At 41.6% G+C, this 12,054-nt stretch overlaps 1 protein-coding gene across 1 annotated transcript in view; it reads left to right on the top strand.

Annotated features, from left to right (window-relative positions):
* POLR3B (RNA polymerase III subunit B) overlaps positions 1–11,568 on the top strand; it is a 144,858-nt gene extending 133,290 nt beyond the window's left edge. The window contains exons 27-28 of the mRNA XM_044679792.1: positions 2,784–2,957; positions 11,190–11,568. Coding sequence (XP_044535727.1) covers positions 2,784–2,957; positions 11,190–11,319 — 304 coding nt within the window. The 3' untranslated portion in view covers positions 11,320–11,568. The remainder of the gene's footprint in view (positions 1–2,783; positions 2,958–11,189) is intronic.
* Positions 11,569–12,054: the final 486 nt, after the last annotated feature.

Genomic DNA, 12,054 nt, shown 5'->3' with positions numbered 1-12,054 from the left:
TGTTTGGTTTGGTTCAGACTAGATGGGCAGATCCCAGAAGGGCAAATGAGAAGAGAAAAAAATGCCACAAAATATAAAGATCATTACCTGGGCATCTGAGAAGAACTGTTCTCGATATTATCAGTGGTTTCTCAACTGTGCTTTTTACCCTTGATCCCACACCTTGTATTATGAAGATGGCTAGCCATACCTGTGGAATACATAGTGTATGTAACAAGTTCTATGGAGCTAAAAAGCTTTGCGTATAGGCCTGGTACCAAACCACCTATGTTTTCTATATAGGAACCAGGGTTGCTAATAAAAAAGGCATATTCTGGTGGTTTAGCCACTAGGAAATGAACAATCTGAGATAGGTATGAAGAAAATCTGAGAGTTTTACTGTTAATGGCATTCAGGGAATGCTGTCCTAGGCTGCCTTCTGAGGCATGGCATCCAGAAGGAGGAAGGTCATTGGCTCAGTCCTCTACCCTAGTCAGACCACTTCTGAAGTTCTCTGTTTACTTTTGAAGTAATTTGAGGGAAGATATGGGCAGACTGGAGCCTGTCAAGAAAAATGGTAAGAAGACTGGAAAAAATCTATATTAGGATCACTAGAAGGAGCCAGGTTGTTAGGCCAGTAGGCAACATGATGGCTGCTTTCAAGTAGCCAAAGAATTGTTCTCTGGGAAAGAGAATTATGTTCCATTTGGCCTCAAAGGGCAGAAGGAAGAACAGGTGGAAGTTGCTGAGGAATTAACAGTTCCTAACCTGGCAGGAACTGGTGCTCCCTGAAAGGCAAAGGATTCTCCTTCCCCAGGAGGCTTCCTTCCACCAGAAGTAGAATGACCCTTTGGGTGACTCATCTAAGGGATCCTTGTTTGGGCACAGGTTGGACTAGATGTCCTTGGATCTCCTTCGCAGCCCTTGAATTCTGAGGTGAATTCTCTGGCCATGGTGACTATTCAGTCATGTAATTACTCTGGGAATATGTATTACAGATTCCTCAGAACTTCAGTTGCATAGCATATTTTCAAATGCTAATAGCTTAGTTCAATTAAATTCTGTTCCTTATTGAGGACGGTCTGCATGATATGCTCAGTCTTTTTACAGCAATAGGAGAGAGGAAAATGAAGCAGCTGTTTTTTTACAATGGAAGAGGTGTGGATGACTCAATCCTTTGACCCTTTAATATAAAGCAAATGCATATGTCTATTGAAATGATAGGCATATGTGCTCTGGAGATGCAAAAGTGGGGAGAGAAGCTGAGATTCTGCAGCCCAGAGCTCTCGCTGCTGCAAGGAGACCATGATCTATGTGGTCAAGTCTGTCTCTTTCTTATGTGATGGGCTTCTTTCACTTATCCTTCCATTTAAATGAGTGCCACCATCAGAAACTGTGTAAGAACAACATGAATGTCAAGACAGTTATTTCCTATTTATGTTTTTGTTGTGTAAAATGGGGAATTATTTACAATTTTTATTACACCAGATTTTTTTTAAAGTTTCCTTACAAATAAACCCTATTGGTCATGATCTCTGTCAGAGCAGTGGTTTCTTACCTTTTAAATCATATTTTGGAGACCCCCACATGATAAGAAGTGTGTACTCTTGTTATAATTTGCTCAAAAAATACAGTGACAGAAGCTGCTGGGAATCCAGAAACACTTCTAAATGTACGTGTTTTATTCTTCACAACAGTATTTGCATCCATTTGAAAAAGTTATACAGATTTAAGTGAAACATTCAGTCTTCAAATAGGACAGTTCCTTATTTACTAAATAAAGTCACCCTAGGAGATGGCTCCAATGCAGCAACTGTGGACTTCCAGGGCCCAGAGGTTAGAAGTACTGAATTAGACTGTGATATCTATGAAGTCAGAGTCATTGGTTCAGTCCCTGGATGACCCAGGTGATTTCACTCTATCCAGTAGCCAGAACCTGTTCTGTAAGCCCAACTGGCCATCCCACAAAGGTACATGATTGCGCATAAAAGGGTCTGATGAATGAGAATAGAGATGAAGCTGCTCTCACTCTTGGAGGGAAAATATGAGCCTGTACCCTGCTGACAGCAAGTCGTTAGCATCACCTTGACATGTGGATCCCCTCAAATGAGACATGCATAAATGTTCGACCCCAGTTAGCATCTTTCAGAACTCATCAGGAATGGTGAGAGCATCCTACAAATGGTTTATTTTCAATTAAAACTTTTAATTCTTAAAGTAATCCAAGGTTGACTTACCAAGTTTGTAATGTAATACACTGAGAGAATGTAGCCACTTGAAAGGAAAAAAGTGCCTATGTCTCTATGATAACAGGGTGGGCATGTGGGCGTGTTCATAAAGCACCCAGTGTGGGACAGGGGACAGCACTGAACATGGAGATGGAAAGCTTGGGTTTGAGGGCCCTTTTTTGTCCCTCACTGTGGGACTTTGGACGAGTTCTTCAGTCTCACCAAATCTTTCTTTCCTCCTCTGTTCAATATGATTCATACTGTTTTTTGTACACTTTAAATTGTATGTGAATATGCATTGTTGTCTTACTAAGATCCATTTGATCCTCACACATCCCCCCCAGTTTTTGACCTCCTTAAATGCTGAGTTTTTTCACCCAGGCTTAGCTTCCTGAGAGCATCGGCAGCTACTTTGGGGAGCCTTGGGATTGTCTTCCTCATTCATTTCTCTTTGCAATAGGGAAGAAATACACTATCTCAACAAGATGCTAATATTTTTATTCTTGTTATTTTTTTCATCTAATTTGAGATCTTTTCAACCCAAATACCACAACTGTCTAATGATTTGTTTCAAAGGCAACCCACAGAAGGGCGATCCCGTGATGGTGGTTTGCGTCTTGGAGAAATGGAACGTGACTGCCTGATCGGTTACGGAGCCAGCATGCTTTTGCTAGAGAGATTAATGATTTCAAGTGATGCCTTTGAGGTAGATGTCTGTGGGCAGTGTGGACTTCTGGGATATTCTGGCTGGTAAGTCAATACCATATGTATTTCATGCCTCATCCTTCTCCTTTAAATCAATTCCATTGTCCTTCTTTTTTCACATTTCTCACCCAACATACCTTTCCCCATTTTCTCTCTTTCTGGGTGTGTGTGTTTTTTAAGTAGATATAGCATATCTTCTAACCACAAGTCACTTGACAGCCTCTCATGATATCGTTGTAGACAAGGTGTTAAAATGAACAAATGAATAAGCAGTCATTTATTAGGGGCAGCGAGGTAGCAGGGTAGATAGAGAGCCAGGCCTGGCGTTGTAAGACTTGGGTTCAAATCTGACCTCAGACAGTTTTCACTGTGACTGTGAATAAATCATGTAACCCTGCTTACCTAGCCCTGACCCTTCTGTCTTAGAGTTGATATTAGGACAGAAAGTCAGGGTTTGGGGGCAGAGAATAAAAAAATAAAATAAATAAATGAATGAATAAGAAGGTATTCATTAAACCCTTGCTATGTGCTAAGTGTTAGTGGTAGATACAAAAAAGCAAGGGCAGTTGATGCCCTCAGGGAGCTTATGTTCTCATAGAGGGCACAAACCAAAACAAGTAATTATTTGACACTGAATAATTTCAGTTTGGAAAACATTCTTTAGGGAAGTGCACATGGCTTTATCTGGAGGCCTGCCCTGATGCTTTATTTTATTACTTTTCAAAGTTCTATTCATACCTTTTGTTTTTATGCCCTGATCATTTCCTGATCTGTGTAGCCTACCCCACTGATTTCCCTTGTAACAAAGAACAAGAGTAGGGGGAAATCCTCCTTGGCCCCCAGAGTGTTGCATTGTCTGCTGTGAATCCAAGATGATTCATTCCAGTTTATCTGAATTCTGACACCTAAGAGGGGTTTATACATGATTGATTCATGACAGGTAGGATGGTCTCATTCACACTCTTGTTTATATTGTCCTTTCAGGTTTGTTGGCTTCACTGTGCCCCACTTCATATGAGTCTTCCTGTGTTCCTCTGAATTCTTCTTGTTCTTTGCTTCTCATAGTGCACAAGTGGTATTCTAGTACATTCAGATACCATAGTTTTTCAGCCATTTCCTACTCAATGGACTCCCATTTTTTTTCCCTAAAAACTTTGCTCCCATGAGAAGTATTACTTGATATTTTGGTGCATATTGGGCCTTTCTGTATTTGTCCTCCTTTTCCCATTTGCTTACTCATGAGTACAATTATGTATTTGTTACAGTAATTTAGTACAATTCTGATTTCTCTCTAGAATTCTTGTATTTATCTGTACTCTTGATCTGTATTCGTGTTGATTTCAGAGAGATCTGGCTTGTTTCTACAAGAATTGAACATGATGAGAGATAAGGCCTACCTGTATATCCTGTTCACCTTCAGCAATCACTTGGTTATCTCCCTGACCACGGAATAGATCCCTGAGCAGTAGCTGACTAGTTCTTTCTCCTGACAGTGATAATGTAGATCAGGAAGCCATCAGCATAGAAACGAGACTCACTGAGTACAAGGACAAGGATGCCGATGCATCTTCTTCCCTACTTTCTAATGGCAGGTCTCCCTCTCGTCTGTGCTGGATTTAAAAAGGCAGAAAGAGCCCTGAGGCAGGAGACTGGACTCTGCCAGGAACATGTGACCTTGGGAAAACCAAATCACAGAATCTCCCCTTTGATAGTTACTTAGTAGTCATTCCATCTGTTCTTGAAAATCTTCAGTTATAGAAGCCCTAATTCCCACCCAGGACAAAATCCCAGTGCAGTCTAGTTCTGATCATTAGAAAGCTTTTCCTTAGATGAAGCTGAAATCTCTCCCTCTAGATTCTGCCCATTGTTCCTAGAGCTACACTTTGGGGCTAGCCAGAGCAATCCTGATCCCTCTTCCACATCATAGCCTTTCCCATTCTTGAAGACAGCTGGCTAAATCCCCAAGCTCAGTCTTCCTCATCTTCTTAATGATCGCTGCTTTCCTTTCCAGATGCTTACAACTTCTCTTAAAACGTTCTAAAATTCTGCTAGAAGTCAAAAATAAGTTCACTGGCTTCTCTTTGGAAGAATCAACTCTCTTCCCTCTTTGGGGGAAGGGGGCAGGATTTCACATTGTACCTGGCCCAATTCTGTAGTACTTGTGCCATTCTCCACCATTTTTTAGAAGTCATTGGTAGCAATTCAGCATTGCTTATTCTCTGTTTCTTTTAGTCCCTTGAAACATAGTCAGCCTGGTCTAGTGACAGAGATTCATTGAAATGTTAGGGTTTTTTTCTTTTCTTTTCTTTTTGTCCATATCCTTACCTTCTATCTTAGAATCATTACTGTGTTTTGGATTCAAGGCACAAGAATAGTAAGAGCCAGGCAATGAGAATTAAGTAACTTGTCCAGAGTCATACAGCTTGGGAGTGGCTGAAGTCAGACTTGAACTCAGAACCTCCTGTCTCCTAGGTCTGGCTCTCAATACACTGAGCTACCTAGCTGCCCCCCAGGTTAGGGGCTTTCTTATCACCACCTCACATATCTTGGTTTCTACTTTGGATTAATCAGTTTTAACCTTCCCTCTGGTAAAAAGATGGTTCTTTGTAGTTGAGAAAACAAGTAAATTGAGTTTAGTAGTTCTGCTGTTTGCTTGCCCCCTGGATACTTGCCAAAAAAGGATTTTTGGATATTTACCACCAACTTCATCTTTTTCTGAGCTTTAGTGCTTCTGACACCCTTTGTCCTTTCTTTCTTTCATATTTGTCCTCAGTCCTGTGCACTTATTTCTATCTTCTTTGTTGTTTTTATCCTCCTCCCAGAATTTCATATTCTTCCCTGATAAAACAAGAAGGCTTTCCCACATGTTCCCTCAGGTACCCAGATCTGAAGCCCTCTGAACAGATGTGGAAGGGACCTCAAGGGATGTGGTTTAATGAGTTGCTCCCTGAGTAACATCTTAGATTCCTGACGTCTGAATAAGACACCCTCGTCTCCAAATGATGGGACTTTGCCCAGCCCAGAGTACCCGAGCCTGGTGGCTTGCAGTTTCCTGTTAAGTAGGCCTCTGGTGGGTTTAGACCAGGTGGATGAGGTGATGACGTCTGCCAGCTAGGCAGCATTGTACGGGTTGAATGAAGCTGTTACGAGTTACGGTTGATTCTTTTCATCAGACTGTGAGGATGGGGGGATAGTATTCTGAGAATAAGCCCGGCTGTTTTGTGTATGAATGAGAAGGAGGCCTTTATGGTTTGTTTCAGTGCTGGGATGTCTATTCATCTTTTGAAATGTATGTTGAGAGCCAAGCTAGAGAATACCTTAAGTTTGCTGGGTGACAGGGGGAAAAGATCCCAGTGACTGGGCCTCCTCCCATTTGACTCAGGGTTTTTAGTTTCACTTTGGAAAGAGAGTCCAGGTCAGTGCTGGGTTGGGGGCAAAAAGCTTCAAGGAGGGTTTGCTTTTTCAGTTAGTCAGTCTGATTCACACATGATTCTTCAGCTAAACAGGAAGATAGAAGTATGGAGTGTGAGAAGATATTCTCTTTAAATTTGATGGCTCCTTTCTTCTACTTCTGCAGATTGGTGCTCAGCAAACCCTCTAGTTTGTAGTATCTGTTGAGTCTGCATTCTCCTGACTCATCTTTGAAGCAACATTTAGCCAGATAGTGATGCATCTTGCCTGGAGCTGGCTGTGTAGGCCTTCATATGCCTGATAGGATTGGAGGAATCTATTCCTACTGTGGTTGTCAGGAAGAGGGCGGAAGCTGCTGTCTAACGAGCAACACAATGGAGTCCAGGCAATTAGAGCCACTGAGGCCGTCTGTAGCAGCCCTTCGTTGGTGACTTGCACATTAGTGAGGCATTGCTATGGGGATATTTACAGCAACACCGCTGTTCTCCAGGAGGCATGGGGCAGGAGTCACAAAAGGAAAACCCACCATGAAAGGAAATCCCCATTAAAATCATCATTTAATAAGGAAGGTTTAATTTTACCAGTGAAATGGCAGCCCCTGCTTTTGCCTTCAGAGGTAGGGCCATCTGTTTTCATGGTGTTCCTTGGACAGACAGGTCCACGTGTGGGGATGGGTTGTTCGGGTACTCGCAGTCTTTTCGGAAAGACCCTCAGTGGAGCTGCACTTTTTGCTCCAGCTGCCTGAAATCAAGAAGCTTTCTGCATTTATAAAAGAGTGTGCAGGAAATAAGTTTTCTTGGATTGAGGGCATGGACTCATGTGTTTTAGAGAAGAATAACAGGAGTTTGCCAAACAAGAGATCCTCCTTTTTAACAGGATCCATTAAAACTTCATCAAGTAGCCCAAATCAGATAAAGAACAAGAAGGTGCTTAGGTTGAGATGAAGTGTGGGAGGTGTTGATTCAGAATATGGTCTTCTAAGGAAAAAAAATTGTAAAGTAGCCAAACTTAAGAATTTATTGCCAAAAAAAGGGGGGGGAAAGAGCCCTTTGAAAGGTATTTTTTTGGAGTCCAATGCCATGCTGGGTACCATATAAATGACATAGTGGATGACTATTTCCTGGGCATACTTTTTGCCCTCTGTACAACCTCTGTGCCTTCAGATATTCATTGCTACCCTTCCTCTCTGCCACAAATATCAAGGATGGCCAGAAGCTGGGCAATGGAAAGAGGTATCTCTCAGGAGCAAGAATGAAGATTTAGAAGAATAAGAGAAATTTGCTAAAAGAAAAATCAAGAGTATGTTCTCCTGAAGTCTCTTTCCCCAGTAGACGTGGCCCTTCTGGGGTGCCTCAGATTTCTGGACCGAATACTTGGTCTCTTCTGTCACCAGCCAACCTCCTATCATCCCTCCCATTTCCAGTAAGAGTCCTGGAGGCTCGGGAGCGTTCTCTCTCATTGGGCTTATTTATTTCCCACTCGATCCACAGCCATTCATCTATTATTACATATCTAAAACAGGAGTCCAGGTGTGTACAGCGTACTTAATGACGTATAAGGCAGTTTAAGGAAGCAGAAGCGGCCATTGAAGGGAGAGAAGCGCCCTAAAAAGGGGAAGCAGAAGAACAGGGGAAGCCTGGACGAGACAAGCGGTGCCGGGGCATTAAGGTCTAGCCCTAGTGGGGACAGAGAGGATCATAAAGCTCCGCTGCTAGGTGCTGGGCACTGCCCCGAGTGCTGCGCAGGGATCCCCTTCCTTATTCTCGCAGTGGTGTGCCGTTGTCCCATGTTATAGAGGAGGCAGAAGCAGCCTCCCAGGGTCCCCGCTAGCCAGTGTCTGAGGCTGGGTTTGCGCTCACTGCCTCCTGATTCTAGGCCTGACCCGATCCCCGCTGACCCCCGCCTGGATCACAGGTATGTGGAAGGGGGAGTGATGCCCCGTGAGGCTAAAAAGGCCAGAACCACATCGTTCAGGGTTGTAAGAGCCAACACGGAGTTTCTGTTGTACCCACTGCAGGTCACTGCCCCGGGGCCTGCCACGGCAGAAGAGAGGGGAAGCCCGAAGTAGGAGGGATTGGTGTGATGAGAGGCACGAGGGAGGGCTGTTGTAGAATCCATGTAGGGATGGGGTCTGGGGGAGGGGGCAGGCATGTGGGAGAGGCGTCGTGGAAGCACAAGTGGCCAACCTTGGAAACATTGACTTCAGAGTAGCATGGGAGGGTGAGGAGCCTCGACTAATGCTGAGGTGACAAACCGGGAAGATGGAGGAAGATAGAGGTTCTGTAGCAGAAATAGGCAGAATTGGAAGAGAGGAAGAGATGACAGGTCTGGACCCAATTCAAGGTGTCTTCAGGACATAGAATTTAAAATGTCCCCTAGGTGTTTGGTGGTATAACAATAAATCCATGTCACAGGAGGATTAGATGAAGGAACTGAGGATGTTTAACTTGGAGAAGAGAAGACTCAAGAAGTGTGATGCCCCCTTTTATGTATTTGAGTGTCTGACCTGTACAAAACAGATTAGACTTGGCCTAGACCAGTGGGTTCCCAAACTTTTTTGGCCTACCACCCCCTTTCCAGAAAAAATATTACTTAGCCCCCTGGAAATTAGTTTTTTAAAATTTTAATAGCAGTTAATAGGAAAGATAAATGCACCTGTGGCCATCACCTCCTCCCTGGATCACTGCAGCACCCACCAGGGGGTAGTGGCGCCTACTTTGGGAATCACTGGCCTAGACTATGACTAAGAGAAGAATTCAGGCAAGGGGTAGCGGCAATTATAAAAGATAAATTAATAGCACAAAATGAATGCAAATAGGATAAAAAGGCAAGAGACTGACTAAAAAATCTTTATGTCAAATATTTGTGATAAAGGACTGATATCCAAGATAGACAGGCAATGAAAAGAAATATATAAGACCAAAATTCATTTCCCAATAAATTAGTGGTCAAGGGATATCAATCAGTTCTCCAGAAAAATATTATAAACTATTAACAATCATAAAGATGTTTTAAATCATTACTAATAAAAGAAATACAAAAGACATCAAGTGATAACATCTGTACAACCCAGGCTCTGGGAGTGGGGAGGGAAGATGAAAGGGAGAGAACATGAATCATGGAAACATGGAAAAAATATTTTAAAAAATAAAATTTAAATTAAAAAAAAAAAAGAAATGAAAAGAAAAAAGAAATATAAATCAAAATAACTCACAGGTTTTATTTGACACCCAGCAAATTAACAAAGAAGACAAAAAAGAGAATGGTCTGGCAGAAGGACCATGTAGAAATGGGGTATAAGCTAGGATTTTGTCCAATCAGTCTTGACTTTTTTAACATACAATCTCTATTTTTTTAGGCTCATAATGTGGAAAGGGCTAACATATAGAATTTTCATCAAGTTACTTATTCCATGGGTTGTTGGAACACTAAAATGAACATAAACAGGAATGTTGAAAAGCTAGGCAGATAGTTATCTTAAGAAAAAGTGCTATATTTCATTCCAACCCCCATCCAATAAGTCACCAGAAATTAACCTGAAATATGCCCACAGTAAAAGTTGAACTCCAATCTGTAATAGGAGATTAAAAAGCTTAAATCCATTAAACTGTTTTATTTGCTTATACTTGGCCCTTTATTTTAAGTGAATTTTAGTTTTAATAAAGGAACATTTAGCAAATACATATAAAATATGTTGGAAAGCTGTCATATAAACCAGCAGGTAAAAGTAGCAGTATTGATAACACCTCATTCATTGGTTTATTTGGTGGTGTTCCTTTTATATTATTTCATGCTGGCAAATAATTTCTTCAACTGTTTGTGACATTTAAAAACTTTTTTTTCAAGAGTTAGAGATTTTATTCCACAGCTTACAAAGACTGCTGCTCTTGTCTTAGTTCCAGAATGTTGACTGCAACTCTGCCATATCTTAATTGCCATATATTGTACCTTTACTTCCTTTTGGGTCCTGCCTCTACTCAAGAGTAGGTGCCCCTTGAGGGCAGCAGCAGGGGTGGCTTTAGACCCCGCTTCTAGTTCTGGTTGGGAAGGCTACGATGTGATTAATGGTCAGTACAGGACTCATGATTCTGACAGTCTAACCATTCTGGAAGGCAGTGGGAATTATGTGAAGAAAGTGACTTAAAATGCTGGAAGGTCAACCAACAATATAAAGGAAGGCCCCGTGTATACCAGAGAATCTAGAGAAGCACTATTGAAAACAACTTAGGTGGCCATTGATTAGGGAAATGCTAAGGTAAATTGTGATGCATGAATGTAATGGAATAATATGTCCTGTAAGACACAAACATTCATCAAAACTGAGAAATGTGTGTAGACTTATGTGAACTGATATAAAACAAAGGTGGCAGAATCTGAAAACACCACATACAGCGCCAATGGAAAGAACTAGAGCCACAAAGTAATTGTCAGGAATGAGCCCAGCCCCAAAGAAGAGAGAAGAAGAGAAGCTTCCCTCCCTTCTTGGCAGAGGAGCTGGGGGTTGTGCTTGTGGAATATTGTGGATAAGAGAGGCACGCTTTTCAGGGGATGGGCTGGTTTTGCTGAGCTGGATTTGGGAGGTTTTTCCCCCTTCCTATTTGGTTTTCTGGGTAGGAGAGAAGGAAAGGACACATTTGGGGAATGTAGGTGATCTAAAAAGTGAAAAATGAATAAAATGTCTTTTAAAAATTACATATTTAAAAATATTATATGGAGCCTTTCTCTTTCTTTTCACATATTCTATACTGGATAGGAAAGAAAAGATTTCTGGAATAGGGAAAGTGGTGGTTGAATTGGGGACAAAAAAATTCTTTCTTCATTGCTAAAGCAAACCCTGACCTCGTGTGTTCTGATTTGTGCTTTCAGGTGCCATTACTGTAAGTCTTCATGTCATGTGTCTTCTTTGCGAATTCCTTATGCCTGCAAACTGCTCTTCCAAGAGCTACAGTCGATGAACATCATTCCCCGGCTAAAACTATCCAAGTACAATGAGTGAAAATGTAGGTAAAACATGTTTGCTTTTAAAAACAACATTCCTGTCCATTGCACCGGAGGGAGTTGGATCAACTCAGCACCAATTAGAAGAATTGGGAATCCTGATAATTCCTGGGGCTCTTTCACTCTCCAACTTTTTGAAGCCAATGGGAGTTTTTTCTGAACAGTAAAGATAAGAGAAATATTCTCAGATTTACTCAAACACTTTAGTATTTGATTTTTTAAAACACTGAAGTGACATAATAGATCAATAAAGATTTCTTTATATTATCAAGACTTGGAGTTTGCTTATTAGAAGACACCACTGTTAAGGAGAAGAGCGGGAGAATGGCCAGGGTTAATTTGGTGTGATTTGTTTTGGCATCAAACCAAAAGTGGAAGCTGTGAATTACCCTATTTGGGGTCATTTAGTTTGTCTTTTTCTGTATCAAAGGAATAGAAGACGCCTGTGTAACCCTTACACAGACACTGACCAAATATACTTAATACTTCTTTCATCCAACATCAATCAAAGGAAGGTATTTTTGCATGTAAGTGAAAGCAAATGCTTCAAGTACCAAATCCTTTTTGTAACAATATTACCTTTCTAAAATGCATTACCTATTCCCCTCCTTTCTTAAGCAGTGTCTGACCTCTTCTTCCTCATCTGTGATGGTAAATAACACCATACTCAGGACTAGACCACCTTTCAGTATCTCTGCCTCTCCAAAGCCGGGCATCAGACCTGTCACTGCAC

Source organism: Gracilinanus agilis, chromosome 5 (assembly GCF_016433145.1).
Source record: "Gracilinanus agilis isolate LMUSP501 chromosome 5, AgileGrace, whole genome shotgun sequence".
NCBI classification, from domain to species: domain Eukaryota; kingdom Metazoa; phylum Chordata; class Mammalia; order Didelphimorphia; family Didelphidae; genus Gracilinanus; species Gracilinanus agilis.
The sequence above is the reverse complement of the archived record's forward strand: the minus strand, read 5'-3'. Positions and strand labels throughout refer to the sequence as shown.